Source organism: Panthera uncia (assembly GCF_023721935.1).
Source record: "Panthera uncia isolate 11264 chromosome B3 unlocalized genomic scaffold, Puncia_PCG_1.0 HiC_scaffold_1, whole genome shotgun sequence".
Lineage (NCBI taxonomy): Eukaryota > Metazoa > Chordata > Mammalia > Carnivora > Felidae > Panthera > Panthera uncia.
In genome coordinates this window covers 99,191,468-99,215,807 of record NW_026057582.1, presented here as the reverse complement: position 1 = coordinate 99,215,807, position 24,340 = coordinate 99,191,468, and the positions used below count along the sequence as shown (strand labels likewise).

At 42.0% G+C, this 24,340-nt stretch overlaps 1 protein-coding gene across 1 annotated transcript in view; it reads right to left on the bottom strand.

The window, feature by feature from the left end:
* The window catches only part of CCNB2 (cyclin B2), a 27,606-nt gene extending 11,470 nt beyond the window's left edge, over positions 1-16,136 (bottom strand). Inside the window, exons 1-3 of the mRNA XM_049613716.1 lie at positions 15,938-16,136; positions 12,412-12,540; positions 12,197-12,307 (exon numbers count right to left, since the gene is read on the bottom strand). Of these exons, the coding sequence (XP_049469673.1) occupies positions 12,197-12,307; positions 12,412-12,540; positions 15,938-15,961 (264 nt within the window). The 5' untranslated portion in view covers positions 15,962-16,136. The remainder of the gene's footprint in view (positions 1-12,196; positions 12,308-12,411; positions 12,541-15,937) is intronic.
* Positions 16,137-24,340: the final 8,204 nt, after the last annotated feature.

The window sequence follows — 24,340 nt, the reverse complement described above, 5'->3', positions numbered from 1 at the left end:
AAAAAAAAAAAAAAAAAAAAAAAAAAAAAAAAAAAAAAAAAAAAAGAGTGGCTAGAAACAGATGGGCATTTTTTTTTTAATTTTTTTTTTTTAACGTTTATTTATTTTTGAGACAGAGAGACAGAGCATGAACGGGGGAGGGTCAGAGAGAGGGAGACACAGAATCTGAAACAGGCTCCGGACTCTGAGCTGTCAGCACAGAGCCCGACGCGGGGCTCGAACTCACTGATCGCGAGATCATGACCTGAGCTGAAGTCGGCCGCCCAACCGACTGAGCCACCCAGGCGCCCCCAGATGGGCATTTTAATAAGCACACACAGCTTGGTTAAGTTCAAGGATATGTTTATGTTTCAAGGACAAGGTTCATCACTCTCTCTCAGGGAAGTGCAGTCAGTACTAGGAGGCTGGTTTAAGGAGGCAGAGATTAAAGTCATGCACTGTGTGTGCTGCCTTAGCAGCCTGAAATGTTTCCCTGTGTCTATTCAGAAGTACACCTGAGTTTAGCCATATCCCAAAGCCACCAGGATAAGACATGGCTAATTGCTCTGGCCCTTAATTTAGAATTTCTTGAAAGCATTCCTTTTGGACTCCAACAAAATTTAATTATAAAATCCTGTGCAGACAGTAGCCTAAGCCCTAGGGGCCAACTATGTAATCCTACGTCCTAAAAAACTAAAAAGCTGGGGCGCCTGGGTGACTCAGTCAGTTGAGCATCCAACTTCAGCTCAGGTCATGATCTTGCAGTTCATAGCTTTAAGCTCTGTGTCAGGCTCTGTAACGACAGCTGAGAGCCTGGATCCTGCTTCAGATTCTGTGTCTCCCTCTCTCTCTGACTCTCCCCCACTCATTCTCTCTCTCTCTCAAGAAAAAAAAAAAAAAAAACATTAAAAAAAAGAACTAAAAAGCTAAGAAACTAGTTAACTAACCATCACAAACTTTTGTATGACAAAAGTAGTCTGAGAATAAAAATCTTCAAATTAGATTAATGAATGAGTTCTGTCAAAAAAAGTCCTATCAAAAATAATAAAGATGTGAGATTTTGCTGAACTTGAGAAGCTCCTGTAGTAGATAGTCTGAGTAAAGGCCACTGAAATTCTACTACTACTGAGGTGGGTTTGTTGACAGAAGGTATTACTATTAACATGCAAATGTGTAGGTGTTTGCATGAGTTTTGATAAAACAGACTTCCCTTATTTACTAAATTTATGATAAACAATGTCAATTAAGTACAAGAAAGGACTCCCAGAAAAACTGATGCTTCCGATTAGACAGCTCATGATTTGTAGCAGTAAGTGTGTACTTCTACACACAAAGGCACACACAATTGCAGAAGGGCAAAATCAAGTACTGGGAATAGCTTTAGGGAATACACTGAACTGGAATTTGGAGGGTAGGGATAGTAAGAATGAACTTTTTTTCAATGCTTATTTTACATTATTTATTTTTTGATAGAGTGTGAGCACACACATGAGTGGGGGAAGGGCAGAGAGAGAGAGTCCCAAACAGGATCTGCACTGCCGATACAGAGCCCGACCTGGAGCTCCAACTCATGAGCCATGAAATCATGACCTGAGCTGAAATCAAGAGTTGGACGCTTAACTGGCACCCCCAAAATGAGCTTTTATTCTATATACCTGATGTATTTCTGTAGTCTTTTGCTGTTATGACTATGTTTCTTGTGTTATTAAAAATAAAAAGCACTTTTTTTTTTTTTTTAAGATTTTATTTATTGGGGCACCTGGATGGCTTGGTCGGTTGAGCGACCAACTCTTGATTTAGGCTCAGGTCATGATCCCAGGGTCGTGGGATCGAGCCCTGCATTGACCTCTGTGCTGAGCTTGGAGCCTACTTGAGATTCATATTCTCTCTCTCTCTCTCTCTCTCTCTCTCTCTCTCTCTCTCCTTCTCCCCCACTCATGCTTGCTCTCTCTCTCTCTCTCTCAAATAAAACCTAAAAAAATAAATAAAAATAAAAATTTTGTTTTTAAGTAAACTCTACACCCAACATGGGGCTTGAATCTCCAACCCTGAGATACACTCACTCCACTAAGTCAACACTCCACTGACTAAGCCAGTCAGGCACCTAGAAAGACACTCTTCTTTTAAAAAAATGTGAATAGTTGTGCTTATTTCCCTTTTATATCTTGTTTTTGTATTAAGGAGAGTTAAGCCATAAAACATTCTCATAGCTGAATACTGACTATTGTAGAGGCCACTTTTATGCAACAGGCTTGAGCAATGAAACTTGATCAAGGTAAAAGGGCCCACAGTGACCACCAAGCTGAGTGCAAACAAGCAATGGAAACAGGCTCATTAAGCAACTCACCATAGGCTCTAACTGACCAATTACAACCAGGAACAGTTCCTAAGATTACCAAAAAAAGGAAAATTCCAAAAGTCCCATACTCCCTCACTCCGCCCTTTAACTGTGGCCCCTCACCATCACCTCCCCACAGACAGTCTCTCCTTTGCTGTCCTGCCCAACCACTCCCTTGCAGTGTATTTTTTTTAATTTTTTTTAAGTTTATTTATTTAGTTTGAGAGAGAGAGGGAGAGTGCAAGTGGGGGAGGGGCAGAGAGAGAGAGAGGGAGAGAGTGAATCCCAAGCAGGCTCCACACTGTCAGCACAGAGCCCAGTGTGGGGATTGAACTCACAAACTCTGAGATCAAGAGCCAAAATCAAGAGCTGGGCGCTTAACTGACTCAGCCACCCAGGCGCTCCTCCCTTGTGGTGTATTTAATAAACTTTCCTCTCTTTTGTTCTGCCTTGGGTGAATTCTTTCACCACCCATGCCACCAGCCCCCACCCAAATGTCCCATGTTTGATGGCACCCCCATCCAATCAGAGCGACCCACAACTACTACTGAATTTAGTGTTTACATCAAATCGTAAGTCTAAAACCTCATCTGAATTTCTAACTCTGACTCCCCAGCAGCTCTCCTCAGTGTGCATCTATCTCTGCTACACCCTGTTTTAATGTGTGCTCTGACATTCCTCCAATTGACTGGGGCTCCTTTTGGACAGAGCTGGTGGCTCATTCAACTGGTTTCCCCAGTACTCAGCAAACAATGTGGCTAGGACAAAGCCTTCTTCCTTTCACACAACTCAGTGTTTGCCAAAGCCTCTTTGGTCAGCAAAAAAATAAATAAAATAAAACAGCAACAACAAGAACACTGTTTTCTCCCAAAATTGCAGGATAATAAGCTTCTGCAAACACCTGTGAACAACGGAAACCCTTTCAAGTTCTCAGCCAGAGCCCTTTGTGATTCAGTTGCTTCATCTTCTACGAGGAAAGAAACCTGCCCTCCAGTTTTGCAGAGGACAGTATGGATTTGGCTGGGAACATCTGCTTTCATGAGCACACGGCTTATAAATTTTCCAGGGCTCACTGCTGCTAGAACCCTGTGCTCAACTGGCATTTCCACACCTCCAGGGACTGGCTATAAAGGAGCAGCAATGACTGCAGATACAGCAGATGACAAAGTAAAAGCCAAAAGGCTGATCAGAGCCAGGCAGGCAGAGAGGCTCATCTGCCAGCATGAGGGGACTCCCCCTAAACTGTGGACTTAATCGTCTCTTCTACATTACATTTCTCAGAGAAACGTCTATTTGAATTGGAAGTAAGTATTGTTCATTAATCCCTGACATCTAATAAAATGAGAAGCACATTTTAGCCACAGAAGTGATATTTGTATCAACTGAGTTACAGGTCCATAATTCTTTATCTGAAACACAGTGGCCTCAATTTTGTCAGGAAGCTAGAACAAAAGGAGTCACCAAGGAAATGCAGGGTAACTCAGAAAGAGTGGAATTGCAGAGGTCATAGGAAGAAATTTCTCCTCTGTTTTGTTCATAACATTTTTGGTTTTTTTCTTTTAATTTCCCTTCTTCTCCAACTGGAAGATTAATATGTACCTATGGTGAAAAGACTGAAAATTTTAAGCCAAATGTCATACGCAAAAATAACTGATGTGGCAAACAAAGGCAAAAGAAGAAAATTAAATTTCCTTTCAACTTACAGCACATTGACAAGTCCTTGAGATAGGCAGAGTGACCTTCGTCTGCAAACTCAGCAGCCTTGATGTTGACACTTTGCTAAGGGCAAAAGGCAATCTTAGCCCAACCTCCTAGGAACCCATAAGTCTACTTTAACATGTAGAAATTCCTTTATCTCTACCCCCGCCCAACAAGATATATGTTGGCAATCATACACACTCCAAGTTTATGGCCCCCTGACATACATCTGAAGGGTCTCATAACTGAGCTTTTTACTAAATAGTAACGAATGACCTTTCCCTAACAGCAACTAGTCCCTCAAGGTCCTTAAAGCCATAGAGACTTACCCTATCTCTAACCCCCTCCCAACTTGCAAGCATATAATCTTTCCCCAGTCACATCCCCAGTGCAGTTCTTCCTGCCCACAGGTCCTGTGGTGGTTTAATAAAACCACCTTTTTGCACCAAAAATGTCTCAAAAATTCTTTCTTGGGCTCCTAACCCCATTTTTCACATCATTTGGCGTCCAACATGGGACTGAGCCTTCTCATCTGGACTCTGAGCCTCACTACCAACTTGGTATTTTCTCTTTTCCTTTACTTTCATTTCAGGGGCTTTTCAAAGAGCATAGTCTTATTGGAACACTTTCAAGTCAATTACTCAGGCTGCAATCCTCTAGCCCGTGGCTACTCCACAGGGAGGAGAAAGCCTGCCTTTGGCTGGAAGTTAGTACCATGGCTGGAATGGTAATAAGACCCAGAAACTTGATGCCCTCTCTTTATTTCTGTCCTTATGCAAAGCTGCCTGTCTTGGGCACGGGACAGCCACCCAAGCGACTAGCATGGCTGCCATCTTAAGACTCCTGTGTGAGGTTCCCTCCTCACTGGTCTCATGTGATCTTCTCCATATCTCCGTATCTCTGGTCTGGCCGCAAAATGTCCACTCAGAGCCAGCCGAAACCAGTACCCGATTGAATTAAAGACCAACTGAGGACTGTCTCCTGGAGAAGTTGGGTGTAAAGACTCCATGTGTTGGAATGTCGCTTAGACCATGATGGATTTCTTTCTTTACTGTTCTCCCAACTAACTACTTGAACTACAAAACTGGGTAATTTCCCCTTGTAAAACTTTAGTGTTTTTCATGGGTTAAAAGTGGCAGGTTCCTCAAGGCAAGTCAAACTAAAGCAGGGCCTTCACAGCATTCTTGTCAAGGCAAGGTCAACTAAAGCATGGCCTTCACGGCATGTTCTTTAAGGCACAGCCTTTTATGGCATGGCTTTCAAGGCATGGCAGAGTATTGGGGTCCATATGCCAGGCACCCATTTGTAGCCTAAGAGGCAATGGGGAAGCAGAGGACACTAGCATCACTTCCACAGGGCCTTTCACAGGGCTTTTTAGGGCAGCACTGCCTTCAAGGCAAAGGAGTATGGTAATCAATAGCAATTTTCATTCCAGGGATGCCGCAGGTCACTTTGGACACGCAGAACCTTTGACATATCTTGCGTAGGATGCCACCTGGGAGTCAGGGGGAAATTTTGGTAGTGGACCCTCTTTGCTTTTCTAGGAGCATGGGAGCTTCTTCAGTCCCCAAGAATTCTCTTGGAATGCCTTTTAACCCACTGGAAACAATTCAGATTGCAAAATTTAGGAAAGGACTGATATTCTGTAACACTCCATGGCCTTAGTAGGATCTATTGGTTATATCTCTTATGCAAGAAGCAGGACAAATGGACTGAAGCCCCTTGTGTCCAGGCTTTTATGGCCCTAAATCAGGATCTGGACCTTAGGGCCTCTTGCAGAATGTGTCTAACCACCAACCAGGTTAATAAATCTCCCCTGGACACATTGGATGATGATCGTCTGAATAGGCCCATTCCTCCTCATAAACCTACACTGCTAGAGGAAACTCTAGCAATGATTCCTCATAATTAGGATACTGTTAAGGCTGGGCCTCAAACAAAGAAGGCTTCTTGATGGTTTTATTCCTTAGTCATATTTGTCCCAGGGACTACCTCTTTTGATGTCCAACTGCAAATAGAGGCTTTAACCTCAATTTTGAGGTCGAAGAAGCCTCAAAACTTACTATGTGACAGTCCCTGACAGTAATGACTCTACATCAGGTCCAGAATGTCTTAGAGACCCAAAGGCTATCAATGGATGAAGGGAGGTCAACTTACTAAATACAGACTATGTTTAGAGATACACCTGAAATAAAACTTATCACATTTTAAACCCAGATACTCTTTGCCTGAGCCAGATCATCATACTTCTGTGTTAGAACATGACTGCTCAGAGATTACTGATCTTGTTTATTCTAGCCAATCAGAGTTAAGAGATTTCCCTATTGAAAATGCAGTAGTTTCTAATGGCAGTAGTTTCACAGAAAAAAAAGATAAGAAAAGCTGGGTATGCTAAAGTCAGTCTAACTGTGGACTTTGGACTGTGGAGTCCAAAGCCCTCCAGGCAAATACACCTGCCCAAAAAGCAGAGTTAATAGCACTCATTCATGCTTTACAATTGGCAAAGGGCCTCAAAATTATTATCTTTACTGACTCTAAATAGGCCTTCCTAGTCCTACATGACCACAGATCGATTTGGAAGAAAAGGGGATTATAATCAAGCCATCACTCTCTAATCAAACATGGCCCCCAAATTATTACTCTTCTTGAGACTGTACACCTACCTAAGGAGGTAGCTGTAATTCACCTCAAAGGACATCAAAAGGATATGACCTTAGAATCTATAGGTCATAGATTCTATGCCAACAACTTGGCAAAAGTTTTATACCAGTCTCAACTCCAATAAAGTCCATAACTCCAGGGACACCTGGATGGCTCAGCTGGTTAACTTCAGGTCAGGTCACGATCTGACAGTTCATGAGTTCAAGCCCCATGTCAGGTTCTCCGCTATCAGCACTGAGCTGTCAGATCTTCTGTCCTCCTCTCTGCCCCTCCCCTGCTCACATATGTGCTCTCTTTCTCTCTAAAAAAAGAAAAAAAAAAAATCCATAATTCCAGTCTATTCAGACCAAGAAATTCACATAGCCCAAGAACTGAGGATATTTAAAAGAAAAAAAAATTGCACAGGACTAGCTTGTTAATAATAAGGGGAAAATCTTTATCCACCCACCCCCTGCCAAATAACCAACAGAAGGTAATATAGAGTTTATTCCAGGCTACTGATTTGAGTAAAAAGGCCACTGAGGTGACAAAACCTTGCTAGAAGAAACTGCCCTAGTTTTGGATTCCCCTGGTCCCTACAAAGTAACAATGGACCATCTTTTTATCGCATTAATAACTGAGCAAATAGTTTGGGCCTTAAAAAATTACTATTTACATTCAGCCTGACAACCACAGTCCTCTGGAAAGATGGTCCTCCAAAATCGAATGGCCTGTGAAATCCTGCCTACTGTTCAACGAGGCCCAGAATTAGATGACTGGCTCCTAAGGAACCCAGTGGCTATGCAGCTCTAACTAGTTGCCATAGCTTCCCCCACCCAGGCTGGATAGGCCACTGTACTCTGGGTTTTTCCCGAATGCACGAATGCATTATTAAAACCTTCACCAAACCAGCCAACCTTCCAAATTTAAAACAACAGTGGACACAGGGGCACCTAGGTGGCTAAGTCAAGTAAGTGTCCAACTCCTGATTTGGGCTCAGGTCATGATCTCGCAATCTTGATCCAGTGTGGATCAAGCCCCACACTGGGCTCCACGAGGGCAGTGCAGAGTGTGCTTGGGATCCGCTCTCTCCCTCTCTCTGCCCCTCCCCCACTCGTACTCTCTCTCTCTCAAAATAAATGAATAAACTTTAAAAACAACAACAACAACAATAGCGGACACGCTGTGTGTTTCACTGGTATGACCACCTAGCATCCATCTTTGTTACCTCTTTAGGACTGGAGGATATTGTTTGACAGATGAAGTTCTTAATAAACATAGTCAAAGCCCTAAATGACACTCAAAATAGCATTTCCCTATTAAATACTGACGTAACACAGATGTGTAAAGCAGTTTTACAAAACAAGATGACATTAGATGTTTTAACTGCTGCACAAGGTGGAACTTGTGCTATTCTAAAAACAGAATACTACGTATACATTCTAAATTACCACAAAAATATTTCTGGGTTTCTAACTGACATGATCACTCAAACTGGTGCCTTAAAGGATCCCTCTCTTCCCTTTAATGATTGGTTAAACTCCTGGACTGGAGGAGGATTTTTGTCAACTATCAAAGGACTCTTATTTGGGCTTCATTTTCTTTTTGTTAATTTTAATCATGTTTTGCTGTTTTCTCCCATGTCTCTTCACCTGGTGCTGAGACTCCTTCATTACCATACCTTGAAGCTGACAGATGATCCTTTCCACTCAGAAGATCCATACATGTGGTCTCCCTTGGATTCAAAGTCCTCTGCCATGTGTGTGTGTGTGTGTGTGTGTGTGTGTGTGTGTGTGTGTGTGTGTGTGTATATACATATATATCCCCAATTGACCACTGTTGACCCATAGGTAAGGACATCTCTATGCTACTCATTCAGGAGGAAGAAGTTACAGAAGATAAGACCTTCCACCCTTAGCAACCTTGAAGATTTAAGGGTCAAAACTGTTCAGGGGGAATGATGTGGGATATAAAGACAAAAGAAGAAAATTAAATTTCCTTACAACTTACAGCACATTGACAAGTCCTTGAGACAGGCAAAGTGACCTTCCTCTGGGAGCTCAGCTGTCTTAGTGTTGACACTTTGCTAAGGGCAAATGGCATTTAAGCTGATCCAGTAATGGAACTACTGGATATTTACCCAAAGAATATGAAAAGATATGTGTACCCCTATGTTTAAAGCTTGTTTATTTATTTGTTTATTTTTGAGAGGGGGGAGGGTCAGAGAGAGAGAGAGAGACAGAGAGAAAAATATCAAACAGGCTCTGCACATCAGTATGGAGCCCGCCTTGGGACTTGAATCCACAAACCACGAGATCATGACTGGAGCTGAAATCAAGAGTCAGTTGCTTAACCGAGACACCCAGGTGTCCCAGCACCCCTACATTCACTGCAACATTATTTACAATAGCCACATGTCCATCCATAGATGAATGAATAAAGATGTGGTGTGTACACACACACACACACACACACACACACACACACACACCTCTGACACACAGAGGAATATTACTCAGCCATAAAAAAAAGAATAAAACGTTGCTATTTGGAAGAACATGGATGGAACTAGAGGGTCTAATGCTAAATGAAGTAAGTCAGAGAAAGACAAATACCATGTGATTTCACTACTATGCAGATTTTAAGAAACGAAAGAGAAGCACCTGGGTGGCTCAGTCGGTCAAGCGGCCGACTTCAGTCATGATCTCAGAGGTTCGTGGGTTTGAGCCCCACCTAGGATTCTGTGCTGACAGCTCAGAGCCTGGAGTCTGCTTCGGATTCTGTGTCTCCCTCTCTATTTGCCCCTCCACCACTCACCGTCTCTCTCGAAAATAAACATTTAAAAAAAATAAGAAAAAAAAAAAAGAAAAGAAAAACAAAACAAACGAACAAAGAAAAAAGATATGGAGCATGTGACTCTTGATCTTGGACTTGTGAGTCAAGTCCCATGTTGGGTGTAGAGATTACTAAATAAGTAAGTAAATAAATAAATAAGGGAAAAACAAAAAAGAGACAAACAAAAAACAGACTTTTAAGTACAGAGAACAAACTGGTAGTTGCTAGAGGGGAAGTGGGTGGGAGATGGGTGAAACAGGTGAAGGGAATTAAGGGTACACATATCATGAGGAGCACTGACTAATGTATGGAACTGTTGAATCACTATATCGTACATCTGATACTAATGTAACACTCTGTTAATTTACTTGAATATAAATAAATAAATAACTTTAACTGATCTCCTAATATTTCCCTATTATATAAGAGATATTCATTTCAGAACTAATGAAAAGTCCTCGGTGTCCCTCTAATCATTTTCTTAGGATAAATTTTAAAAACAGGTATGGAGAATAACCATTTGAAATAACACTGCCAAATTGCCTTCCTGACAGGTGGGAGGAACCACATTCAAACAGCCACCCAAATAAAATTCTGCATAATGGTCTGGAGATAAGGCTGAAAAGCTGCTTTGGGTTTAGCATTTAGGATGTCACTAGAAACCTTCAAGGAAAGGCCTATGAAAGGAAGGTCAGTCTTGAGTATTTGTGCTGAGCTTTACCTCTTGATCTGATGCTCTCTCCTGGCTTTCTAATAACAACATGCTTGCAACCATCACCTGCAAGGAGAAGGCTCACAAGTCGGCCCCTCTCCTTCAGATGTTGCTGGTGTATTTGTGACTGCATTTCCCGGTGGATGTTTCTGTCACCTCAACAAATCTAAAGCCAAATGAGCCGCCTTCCCAGAACTTCCACTCCCTTTCCTGACTTTCCCATTTTTTAAATTATTCCTTATTCTTATTCCTTCACTCCAAGCAACACAGCTAAAGAATTCCTTCTAAATACAGCACGATGTCCCTGAAAGGAGCGGGTACACCCCAACATATTCAATGTTGTTTCTTAGCACCTACAGACACTGGCATATATGGGTGAGTGCTTAGGGGTGATCTGAGCTAGTTCAAGACCCTCATCAGCTCTAGCATGGACAATTGCAATACCTCCTAATTTATGTCCCTTCCATGGCCAGTCTACACTGCTTTCATCATTTCCCACATCCTCACAGCTTCCCTCACTGCCTAATGGGATAAAATCCAAGTTCCAAGGCTTTCAAATCCAAATGCAACCTTTTCCCCAACTTTATTTTCTGCTTACTCACACAAATCTTCTGACCCAGCTTAGATGTGCTGACTCTTTACCCACAGGACAAAATTATAGGCCTATTTCTGCTTTGGTGCCTTGATTCTTGTTGTGCTTTGTTCCCTATAAGGTGCTCTTTACTATTAGCATCTCCCTATCCTTAAAAATCCCACCTATGAAGTTTCCTCCAACCACTCCATCCCTTAGTGTTCTCTCCCTCCTGTACAAGCACCTTCTGAAAGATGGTACTTCCATCTACCCCAGACATTTGATGCTCAATCATCCATTGCCCAGGGGCATCTGGCATCATTCCCTGGGATTACTAATTTAATTTTAGGTACATATGCTCCTTCTGGATAAGAGAGATATCAAGGCAAGATATCTCTTTATCAGCCTTAACACTACTGGATGTGTTTATTAAGTGGTCAATACATATATTTCTCAAATATATCCAATGTGTTATTTTGAAAATTTTCAAACAATGTTATAAATGTTATTACTGTATATTATATATAGAGTAAAACCTTGGACTGCGAGTAACTTGTTCTGCAAATGTTCTGCAAGATGAGCAAACATTTCTAATAAATTTTAACTTGATAAATGAGCGATGTCTTGCAATACAAGTACTACGTGGTGCTGAACATCACATGATCACAACTGAGCCAATGGTTCTCGTCTCTCTCACTCCCTACAGGATTGTGGATGATGGTCTCCCATGCTCAGATGCTCGGTTTCAGGCTGTGGTGCTTAGCAGAAATCAGTGATTTTTCAGAATGTTGGAAGGTGCCCACAACTGGTATTGGTGTATTTTTTGTCACTTCAAAGCACTTATGGATAGTTCTTTGCTTTTCCACACAAAAGTAAGCTTAGGAATGCTTTGTTTCATTCTAGGTCAAGCTGTCTGCAGACAGAGACCCCTTCCTCTGCTGCCTTATTGCTAGTTACATTAAATACACTATATGACAAAAGTTTAATACTGTACTGCAGTCAACATCCATGCGAGAGTATAAAATGACCCCCTTGCAGGAAAAGGTTCAAAAGAAATGCAGTAAGGAGATCATTACGGTATGAACGAGTATGCAAGCGGCCAAAATTGAATGATTTTATAAGAAGTCCACATCTGCATCTCCTCTGCAGAGGAGGAAGAGAAAAAGGCAGAGGAATCCCTCACTTCAGATGAGATTAGGGAGATATATAAAATGTGGGGAAACGGTGCAAAATTTTGTAATGAATAACATTAAGGTACCATCACTAAAAGGATGGATATGTTCATTTTGTACTCTGCTGTTTCAAAGGAGAGCTCTAGTTATGAATGTTCTTCAAAAGTGGCGGTGATGACAACGGTGCCTTTGCAGTCTAGCCGAAAACAAGCTATTTCATTAAGTACATGTGTAAATACAAACCGTCCCACCTTTGGAGCCAACATTTCCATCTGTACTGGTTTCACGGAAGCAGTAGGTTTCAGTTGTTTGTTGACATTTGTTTTGGCGGGTTGAACAGGTATTTTGGTGTTCTGAGTTTTCTACAAGGAAAAAGAAATGTAACAGGGCAAGAAAGTCAGTGGTGTTCCTCAGAGCTATACACAATCAGCCTAGTGTACACATGGACAGTCCTCATGGCTATTACCTTAGCTATGTGTGGAGGTCTGGTCGTAACTCTATTTCCAATTTCTTCTAAAACTGCCCGCCTCATTGTCACATGACTCTTAGCTTTAGAATTAACTCCCGTGTCTACATTCTCCAAATCAGTGGACACCTAAAAAAAGAGGGGCGAGAAAAAAAGAGTTAATGAGAAGTGAAGACAACTTACAATACTTTGCTCATGTCAGGTACCAAATGTAGAACTGATTTGGGAAAGGTGAATACGTGGATATCTACTTGTAAGAGGGAGAAACTACATTTTAGAAAGTCTAAAAATGCTGAGTGATTGATCATATCACTCTTAATTAGGCAAATCACTTACCCAGCTTATCTGTAAAATTCATTAAGAGTTTAAGGCGGGGGGGCGCCTGGGTGGCTCAGTCAGTTAAGCGGCCAACTTCAGCTCAGGTCATGATCTTGCAGTCTGTGAGTTCGAGCCCCGCGTCAGGCTCTGTGCTGACAGCTCAGAGCCTGGAGCCTGTTTCGGATTCTGTGTCTCCCTCTCTCTCTGACCCTCCCCCGTTCATGCTCTGTCTCTCTCTGTCTCAAAAATAAATAAATGTTAAAAAAAAAAAAAAAAAAAGAGTTTAAGGGGGGTGCCTGGGTGGCTCAGTAGGTTAAGTGTCCCACTTTGGCTCAGGGCATGATCTCACAGTTCATGGGCTCGAGCCCCGTGTCAGGCTCTGTGCTGACAGCTCAGAGTCTGGAGCCTGCTTTGGATTCTGTGTCTCCCTCTCTCTCTGCCCCTCCACCACTCACGCTCTGTCTCTCTCTCTCTCTCTCTCTCAAAAATAAATAAACATTAAAAAAAAAGTTTACAGATAAGGGATTATTTCTCACATAGCACCCACTTATTAGAGATCTCCGTATACTACCCATCTACTTAAAAACTTTAGAGAGATTAATAACAAGCACAATTAAAACACTATTTAAAAGCTTTAATAGGTCCAAGTGTTTAAAACCTAAACTAGCTTTGATTTTTATGCCATTCTACAAATAAGAAGTGCTCCTATTGACATGATCTTTAGAGATACTGCCTTTTAAAATGAGGCTGCCGTAGCAGGGACACTCATATTAAGAATATTTAGGGGGAATCTTGGGGGACCTGGGTGGCTCAGTCCGTTGAGCATCCAACTGTGGCTCAGGTCATGATCTCGCGGTTTGTGGGTTCAAGCCCCGCGTGTGGCTCTGTGCTGACAGCTCAGAGCCTACAGCCTGCTTCGGATTCTGTGTCTCCTTCTCTCTGCCCATCCCTCACTTGTACTCTGTCTCTGTCTCTCAAAAATAAATAAATGTAAATAAATAAATAAATAAATAAATAAATAAATAAGAATATTTAGAGGGCATCTAGATGGCACAGTCCCTTAAGTGTCCAACTTTGGCTCAGGTCATGAGCTCACAATTCATGAGTTTGAGCCCCACATTGGGCTCCGTGTGTCCCCCTCTCTCTGCCCCTACCCTGCTCTCGCGTGCTCACTCTCTCACTCTCTCTGTGCTGACAGCTCAGAACCTTGAGCCTGCTTTGGATTCTGTGTCTCCCTCTCCCTCTCTGCACCTGCCCCGCTCACACTCTGTCTCTCTCTCTCTCAAAAATAAACATTAGAAATAAATAAACAAAATAATAACAAATAATAACAAAATAACAAAATAAACAAAAAAATAAACAAAAAAAATATTCTAAAAAAGAATATTTAGAAATGAAATAGTTTTCACAGGTAAAATAGTTTTACTCTAAAATTCAGACAAAGTTGAAATGGTATGAAATAAAAAACCATTAGATGACCTTAACCTGCTTTAGACAGAGTATGTTTAGAAACAAAACTTGCCAGAAAAAACAATTCATACAGAAAAGTTTATTATAGAAGTGAACGTTTCATGAGGAAAAAAAAACAGCATGTCCTATCCCTAAAAACTGTGAGTCCTAAATTTTTCAATCCTAAAAAAATCTCCCAACAGGCGATTTGAATGGGCCTTCCACAATGGACAGAATGGACCTACCAGAACAGAGGGGCAGAAGAAAACTCAAGCCTTCCCTGAATAGAAAGAATTTGACTATGGGGGCGCCTGGGTGGCCCAGTAGGTTAAGCATGGGACTCTTGATTTTGGCTTAGGTCATGATCCGAAGATTTGGTGGGATGGAGCCACAGAGGTCTCTGTACTAACAGCAGGGAGCCTCCTTGGGATTCTTTTTCTCTCTTTGTCTCTCTCTGCCCCTGCCCTACTTGTGCTCACATGTTCTCATGCTGTCTCTCTCTCTCTCAAAATAAATAAATAAACATTTAAAAACAAAAATTTGACTATAGAAGAACTTCATGGGACAGATTAGACAAAAATTACTTGTCAGTTTAACTTACATCCACAAAAGGATAAGAATTAAGTACCGATTGCATTCATTCAATTTTTAGGATTCTCAAAAGCACACTCTTCAATTTTTTCTAGCAGTAACTGCCAATTTTAAAAAGTATTTGAAATTTTAATGCTTATGTGTAATCTAAGTTTAAATCCATATGGAGGAGAAAACTGGCAGCTTTTAACCAGCCTTATAGCCAGGAAGAGAGAACTCAGGTGTGTCAGGGCCCTCTATTTTTCAGCAAAGGAAAAACAGATCAGGTACAAGTCAAGCCCACAGGAAAACAAAACAAAACAAAACAAAAACAACAACAACAAAATATATATATATATATATATATATATATATCCAAATATTTATATATATATATATCCAAATATTTATATATATATAATAAAGTATATATAATACTATATAATATATATATATATATATCTCCAAAACACTATTAACACTTGGATTTTTGCAAAGATGAAATAAATGAATCTGGACCCTTCTTTCTGTCTGCCATATTGTTCTACATTAAATGTAAAATCTCTTTTACACTTGATTGAAGAAATTGAATTTTTGAAAGGGACAAATCTGTACGTTAGTGAACTTAGCCTGGGAGACTTCCTATGCAGAAATAAATGGGAAACTTAGAGCGAAATGTGAAAAATCCTTAACTGTTACTTGATCAAACATTCAGAACACTTTACTACCTACAGCGTTTCTTCCAGTGCTCTCCATCCCCACCACGGAGTTTGAGAACAGGGAAGGCAATTACAACAACCTTTATTTAGCTAGCACTCTAACAACAAAGAGCATTACGGGATTGCTCGCTGAGAAGTCCAGTGCTGGAAAGGCTCACTTGACAGGTGCCACCTACGAGGCGCTTTCCTACACTTTCCCCACCCTAGGGCTGGGACTGGCCAGGGCGAAAGCGGGGAACCCTGAGCGGATCCCAGGAGGGGAGAGGCCCGAAAAGAGGACAGGCCGCAGGCCTGGGCCGCGGGGAAAAAAGGTAGCCCGGCAGAACGGGAAAGCGGCGCGGCGGTTGAGAGGAAGAAGCCCTGCGTAGAAGAGAGGGGGCAGCTAGAGGCGGGTGAGGGGGCTGCTCCGCCAAAGCCGCTGGTCAGTGGGGGGGAGGTGGGGGGAGAAGGAGTCGGCTGGGGCCACTCACCGTCGGGCGTCGGAGCAGCGCCATGGGGGAAGGGACAGGCAAGAGTGCCAGCCCGACCCAGGAAGGGACGAGGACCGGAGATGGTGGACAGAAGCTTCCGCGGCGCCGTTAGCTCTGCACTCCAGCCCGCACTGCTTAGGATCTTCGCAATGTCTCCTTGTTATACGGGATTCAAATACCGCGCTGCTCGCGCCCCCATTGGGCGGCCTTACGTACGACGCGCTCTTCCTATTGGCTACGCAGGAGGCATTCCCGCAGGTGGATTGGCTGAATTTTCCAGACCGTTTGGTTGTCATAATAACTGGTTGTTTTTTCCGCCTACTGGCTTTTTTTTTTTTTTTTTTTTTTTTTTTTTTTTTTTAAATCTCGGTCTCTTCTCTAAAATCAACAAAAATAAAATGGTCTCATTAAGAAATCAGACAGGGGCGCCTGGGTGGCGCAGTCGGTTAAGCGTCCGACTTCAGCCAGGTCACGATCTCGGGGTCCGTGAGTTCGAGCCCCGCGTCGGGCTCTGGGCTGATGGCTCAGAGCCTGGAGCCTGTTTCCGATTCTGTGCCTCCCTCTCTCTCTGCCCCTCCCCTGTTCATGCTCTGTCTCTCTCTGTCCCAAAAATTAAAAAAAATAAAATAAATTTAAAAAAACGTTGAAAAAAAAAATCAGACAGACGTAGGATGCCTTTTCTTAATTTTGAGTATGTCTCACCTAAGGATGTCTCTCTACGTTTGTACCGGCTGGGCGGAAGTTCGTTCTAGGGAACACACTGGAAATGCCACTTCCAACCTTTATTCCTGTTAGGGAAATTTCTAGTTAGAGCTTAGGTTGTGTTGTCCTGGGTGGTGGAATAGACGTCTCTGGGCGGTTCCGGGCAGCGCTGTTAGGTGGTTGAGACTTAAACGTGTGTTAAAGGAGTGGAAATTGTGACGTTTACTCAAAAGCTAAGACTCCCCAGGTGCCTGGATGGCTCAGTTAAGCCTCCCACTCTTGGTTTCTGCTCAGGTCATGATCTTGGGGATTCCTGAGTTCAAGTCCCTCATTGGGCTCTCCGCTGACAGCGCGGAGCCTGCTTGGGATTCTCATTCTTTCTTCCTCTCTCTTTGTCCCTCCCCAACTCACGCTCTTTCCCAAAATAAGTAAATTTAAAAAAGAAAAAAAGAGCTAAGACTCCAAAGGTAGAGGAAAATAAAAGGTAAATGTGATTTTTGTGGTTCCTGATTCATGTAAGCTCTCCAGCGTATTGCCAACACCTAGCACGTTTTCCCTATGTATTATGGTTGGTGTTCAATAAATATTCCTTGAATAAATAGCCCTATGATGTGTAGAAGATTTTGAAATGAGAAAGAAGGTGTGATCCAACCTTGGGCAGAAGAGCGGGAGGATCAGGTCAAGACAGGAAAATAAAAAAGGAAAAAGGGAAAGGAACAGGAAAGAAGAGAGAAAAGAAAAGTCCAATGGCCCACAGTAAAGGTGGTGGAATGATAATTGATAGCAGCCTCCGTCTATTTGAACAAACTTTCCCACCTGTTCTACTCTTGGAAAAAATGGCTTACCTCTGTGACTGGGGTACTAATGAACCTTGAATGAAGTTAAGTAATCTGGATCAAATTCTGCCCTTGCCCTTGCATCTGACATTTCTAAACCTGTTTCTTCTTCTGTAAAACAGGAATAGGGGCGCCTGGGTGGCTCAGTCGGTTGAGCGTCCAACTTCAGCTCAGGTCACGATCTCGTGGTCCGTGAGTTCGAGCCCCACGTCGGTCTCTGGGCTGATGGCTCAGAGCCTGGAGCCTGCTTCCGATTCTGTGTCTCCCTCTCTCTCTGCCCCTCCCCTGTTCATGATCTGTCTCTCTCTGTCTCAAAAATAAATTAAAAAATTAAAAAAAAAAAACAACAGGAATAATTGCAGCTACTATGTGGCATGGAAAGAAGTGATGACTAAAAATTAGGTATGCAGTGAAAAAGTCTTAGGAAGGAAAAATAGATGTTTAATGTGCTGAGGTTGTGAGATTATATTTTTACTTGTTATGATATTGTGATGTTATCAAAAGCTACAATTATGAAAATAACAATCCTTACCCTCTCACAGGGCTTTGTAAACAGGAATGTTAATGTGAATGGTAAAGTGCTTTTATTAACTGACTTTACATTGTCAAAATTGAATGATTTAATCCACATTAGATTGTATTTTCATTAAAAATGGAAGTAATATTTCTTTTGTATCCTTCACTGCAACTAACCTGGAACTTTACAAATAAACTTTTTGATTCAACCTTTTGTTTAATGCATTGTGGTCCATATGTATTTTTTAAGTAGTCTACACCCAATGTGGGGCTTGAACTCAGGACCTGCAGATCAAGAGTCACAAGCTTGGGGGCACCTGGGTGGCTCGGTCGGTTAAGTGTCCAACTCTTGATTTTGGCTCTGGTCATGATCTCACAATTCCTGAGATAGAGCCCCACATTGGGCTTTGTGCTGACAGGACCCTGCCTGGGATTTTCTCTCTCTTGGCTCCTTCTGCCCCTCCCCTGCTCATGTTCTCAATAAATAAGTTAGCTTAAAAAAAAAAAAAAAGTCACAAGCTCTACCAACTGAGCCAGCCAGGTGCCCCTAGTCCTCCTGTATTTCCTGTTCCTTCCTGTCTCACATAACATTTATTGGTCACACTTCCTATATATTAATTTACATTAACTTTCTTGTTGAGTCCTCATAACAATATTGATAAATTAGGTAGTATTATCCCAAATTTTGTGTCATTTTTTTATTGGGCTATAATTAACATACATCAGTTTCAGATGCACAACATAATGATTAGGTATTTGTATATCACCACAGCAAGTCTAGTTAACATCCATCACGTATTATCCCAACTTGACAGATGACGAAACTAAGGCTCACAGCAGTTAAATGTCTTGGCTGCAATCATAGGGCTTCGGTGTTTCAGAGCTAGGATTTGTACTCAGGTCTGTGCTCTTCCCACTGTATTTACTGCTGTCATTCTATTTACATTTGGCAGAGTGGGGAAAGTTTGAAACAGTCATCAAAGGAAATCAAATATTAAATTTACCAAAAAGAAATTTCTTGGAGGCCAATGGTAAAATTCTATATCATCAGTTCCTTTTAATGTTTTTATTTTTTAGAGAGCATGAACGGAAGAGGGGCAGAGAGAAAGGGGGACTGAGGATCTGAAGCAGGCTCTGTAGTGACAGCAGAGACTAATGTGGGGCTCGAACCCACAAATAGTGAGATTGTGACCTGCGTTATAGTCAGACAGTCAACCAACTGAGCCACCCAGGTGCCCCTGTTCACTTTAATTTTTTGGTCAACTACTGCTTCAAACACATGTACATATGAACTCCAGTGGATATAGGGTAAAGGGAGTTTATTGTAGACAGAGGGTGCACGCCAAGCAAAAGCACAGACCACAAGTACTAAACTGCCCAGGTGCCTGCCCCTTCACCAGCTGATTTTTTATCAGAACCCAGCAATCTTCCTAATATACTACCATGTTCTCCCCTTCAGTTGCCCTTATCCCATTTGTTACCCACCCCACCCATTTCTTTTTTTTTTTTTTTTTAACGTTTATTTATTTTTGGGACAGAGAGAGACAGAGCATGAACGGGGGAGGGACAGAGAGAGAGGGAGACACAGAATAGGAAACAGGCTCCAGGCTCCGAGCCATCAACCCAGAGCCTGACGCGGGGCTTGAACTCACGGACCGTGAGATCGTGACCTGGCTGAAGTCGGACGCTTAACCGACTGCGCCACCCAGGCGCCCCACACCCCACCCATTTCTGCCTACCTCTTTCTGATTTCTTCTTTTCTCTCAACTAGCCAAAAGACTAGCAAAATGTATTTGCTATACATTAACATTAAAGTGTCAGTTTGTGCAAGGCACTGCAGGGAACACAGAGAAGAATAAAGTATGAGCCATGCCCTCAAGTTCAAAACAGTGAAGGGGAGACACTTAGGAACAAAATTATTACAAGAGGCAAAATACAAGAGGCAAAATACTTCACAAAGGTGAAGACTGATTCCGGGTGGATGAAGGATGGCTTACTAGAAGGGAAAAGTTTGAGCTGAGCTTTGAAGGGTTAGAATTCAGCAGGCAGGGACAGGAAAGGTGTTCAAGAAGTGGGAGTAATGAGAAGAAATCTGTGGAAAAACACATACTCTGAGGCATTTGCATCACAGAAATGTTAAAGATAAAGCTGCAGGGGCACCTGGGTGGCTCAGTTGGTTAACTGTCTGACTCTTGATTTCAACCCACGTCATGATCTCACAGTAGGTGAGATTGAGCCTCGCATCCAGCCCTGTGCTGACAGAGTGGAGCCTGCTTGGGATTCTCCCTCCTTCTCTCTCTGCTTCTCCCAAACGTGTGAGCACGCACACTCTCTCTCTCTCTCTCTCTCTCTCTCTCCCCCTCTCTCCAAATAAATGAACATTTAAAAACAAATAAAAATTGTTTTAAAAAAGATAAAGCTGCAAAAGATCCAGAAAATGAGGAATCATGGGACGTTTTTAAGAAGGATAATGACTTGGTGAGAGCTTTGTTTTAGAAAGCTGACCTGTTGTGCAGCATGAAGGATGGATTATAGTGGATTGGAAAGTTAAAGGTTTCCCTGGTGAGAGGGAACAAAAATTTGATTTGGATGAGTGTGAAAAATGAAAAATGGAAACAGGTATGAAAAGCAATTTTGGAGAAATGACAGAACCTTGACAAATAACTGAATGTGAGTGACAGAAAATAATTGTAAAGCAACAAAAGTTTTTTTTAAAAAAAATTTTAAATAGACAAATCATCCAGTTTTTTTTTTAATGTTTTTATTTATTTTTGAGACAGAGAGAGACAGAGAATGAGCAGGGGAGGGGCAGAGAAAGAGGGAGACACAGAATCCGAAGCAGGCTCCAGGCTCTGAGCTGTCAGCACAGAGCCCAACGCAGGGCTCGAACTCACGAACCGTGAGATCATGACCTGAGCTGAAGTCGGATGCTCAACTGACTGAGGCACCCAGGCGCCCCAACATAAAAGTTTTGAGTGGTTATGTTAAAATTTTCTCTCAAGAAAAACTTGGTTTTATCCAAACCAAGTTATAAAGGAAAGAAATAACTTCTCTTGCTAATTTTCTTGGGAGGGGGAAGCATCCATCTTGATATCTTTCATGTTAAGCAAAAGGTCAACATTATCCATCCCATGAAGGTAACTAGGTAATCTATTACTGGCTGAACAGGATGCATGCATATGTCCCAGTCTAGGGCCTATGAGCTTGCTCAGGAGTAAGAAGACCCAGAGAGGGGAAACCAACAACTTTCTAGTGCCTCCATGGGCCTCCATTCAAAATGATTCTTTAAAATCTGGACCTCAAGCTTGTGAGCTATCCAAGTTGTTTTGTTGTTGTTGTTCTTTGTTTTTAAATAAGTTTAATGCCTTCTATAAGCAAGGCACAGTGCCTACTACTTAGAAGGGGAAACAAGGCATAAAAACTGGGTGCCTGCCCTCATGGTGTTTACAATATAGAGATAAGGTAGATGAGAGGATAACAGTAGAATTTACTCATCCTTAGAGAGTAAAAAGGTACAAGTTCTGTTGAAGATAATAAACCACTAACTCAAGAGATGTAAAATTATGCTGTTCAATTATTCACACATTTCCTATTCTCTATTATGACAGATAAATATTGTGAAGAACTCTAATTTTTGAATCAGAGCCTGTTAGCTTTGGTAGAATACTGAGGAGCTGCAGAGTACAGAGAGTGTCCTGGCTGGAATATCAAGTGACTTTTCAGTAACAGCCCCAATTCTGGACTTACCGGTACCTGTGGGGTGTGCAGGCCTACTCAGATCTGAGAGCCAATCCCGGTTTCACAGAGATGACAGAGGGAAGACTGTGTCTCATTTCCGTTCACTCTGTAATCCTTTTCTGATTCCTTCTCCTTCTCCTTCTTCTTTTCTTGTAAGTAATCCCTATACCCAATGTGGGGCTAAATCTCACGACCCCAGGACCAAGAGTTCCATGCTCCACCGACTGAGCCAGCCAGGCACCCCTCCAATTCATTCTTACTCCTATTTGCACAACTGTCCTTTATGAAACCTCTGCTCCCTTAGAAAATACCACCATTCCAAGACCTAACACAATAGCATGAGTTGAATTCAGGTAATTTCATACTTTTTCATGCTTGGATCACACCTGGAGTAATGATTATTTCTAGGTATCATACTTAAATTTTTTTTTTAATCTTTATTTATTTTTGAGAGAGAGACAGAGTGTGAACAGGGGAGGAGCAGGGAGAGACACACAGAAACCGAAGCAGGCTCCAGGCCCTGAGCTGTCAGCACAGAGCCCGACGCGGGACTCGAACCCATGAACCGCGAGATCATGACCTGAGCCAAAGTCGGACGCTCAACCGACTGAGCCACCCAGGCGCCCCGATAGGTATCATACTTTAAAAAACATTAATAAACAATAAGTATCCAGAAAATGGTGACAAGAATAGCTAAGATGCTGAAGATCCAGGTTAAACAAAGTCAAGGGGACTAAGGATATTTCACTTGGGGAAGATCTAAAAAAAAATCAAAATAGCTGTCCTATAAAATCTGAAGATCTAGCATATAGGAAGAAACCGGATCTTTGCATTATTCTAGAATATAGAATAAAGAATAACAGTAATGGCTTATAAAATAAGTGTGCATCTTAAATAAGTACATATAACTAGAGGCATGATCGCTGCATTAGTTAGGGGTCTCCGGAGAGAAGGGGGAGGGAGGGGAGGACAGAGTAGGGGAGGTAGAAGGAAGGTAGATTATATGGTATTGGCTCACATGACTAGATAGATATAAATGGTATTGGCTCACACAATTACGGAAGCTGACAAATCCTACAATCTCTAGTCTGCAAGCTAGACACCCAGGAAAGTCATTACTGTAGTTCCAAATCCAAAGACTGGTAGGTGACAGACCCAGGAAAAGCCCATGTCTCAGTTTGAGTCTAAAGGGAAGAGAAAAACAGATGAGCAAGAAGAATTCTCATGAGAGACAAGTTTTTTTGTTTTTGTTTTTTTTCTATGCAGGCCTTCAGCTGATTGGACAGGGTCCATCTACATTAGGAAAGGCAATCTGCTTTACACAATCTACAGATATGCAAATGTTAATCTCATCTAGAATCACCCCCACAGATATACCCAGAACGATGTTTGACCAAATGTCTGGGCGCTCCAGGGTACAGTTAAGTTGACACATAAAATTAACCATCACAGTAATCATCTAACAAGAATAGTGCAGAAAGAATTTCCCAATTACAGAAATACTTCGCTATCTCCCTCCCATAGGTTTCTTTTACTCAGATATCAGTGTAGAGAAGTTAAAGTTCTTCCACTACCCATTCCCCTGATGACTATGCTTGAGAACATAGGTCATTTTGCACACATGACTTTTCCATATGCTAAAATTTGGTTTAGGAGGGAAAAAACTAAATGTGCCTAGGAAGTTTGTAGTAGTAATTCTAATAACGCAATAGGGCTCGTTTTACCTAACTGTAATAGGTTAAAGATGGCTATAATTTGCTGCCACTTCTATTAACAGGCATAGCTATCTCCCCTCCCCTTGAATCTGTACTAGCTCCAGGATGGCTTGCTTGCATGGCTGTTGATGGTGGGGTGGGGGGTGGGGAGGAGAGGTACTCTTGGCCAATAGCCAATAAAGAACCAAAGTTTCCTATCAACAGCTATGTGAATGAGCTAAGAAGCATATCACCCAGACAGGAAAGGCTTCAGATGACTGCGGCCCCAGCTATCATTTTGATTGTAACCTCACGAGAGACCCCTAGCCAGAAGTACCCAACTAAGCTGCTTCCAAATTCTGGATCCACAGAAACTAAGATGTTTGATGTTTAAGCCACTAAATTTAAATATTTCACAGCAATAGAGAATATAAAACTTTGGGGAGTGTGTGGCTAATAGTGAAGTGCTAAGAAGCCAGGTACACCATAAGAACTTATTCTCTGAGCAAATACTAATAGTATAGTAGTCTAGACAGCAGTTCAATAAAAGACATCCAATCCTTTTTATTTTTTTAAGTTTATTTACTTATTTTGAGAGAGAGCGAGCACAAGTGGGGCAAGGGCAGAGAGAGAAGGAGAATCCAGAGCAGCCTCCTTGCAATCAGTGCACAGGCCCGAGTCAGGGCATGAACCCACAATAGTGTGAGATGACAACCTGAGCCAAAATCAACAGTCAGATGCTTGACCAACTCAGCCACCCAGGCGTCCCTCATTCCTTTTTAAAGGCAGGCCAGGATGCAGGATGGGAGACATACCACATCTCTTCCAATTTCCTTGTCTGACGCTCTTCACATAGGCTCTTGAAAATGTAAAGAATAGATTCTCTAGGATAACAAGTTTGGAGCATCCCATATTAT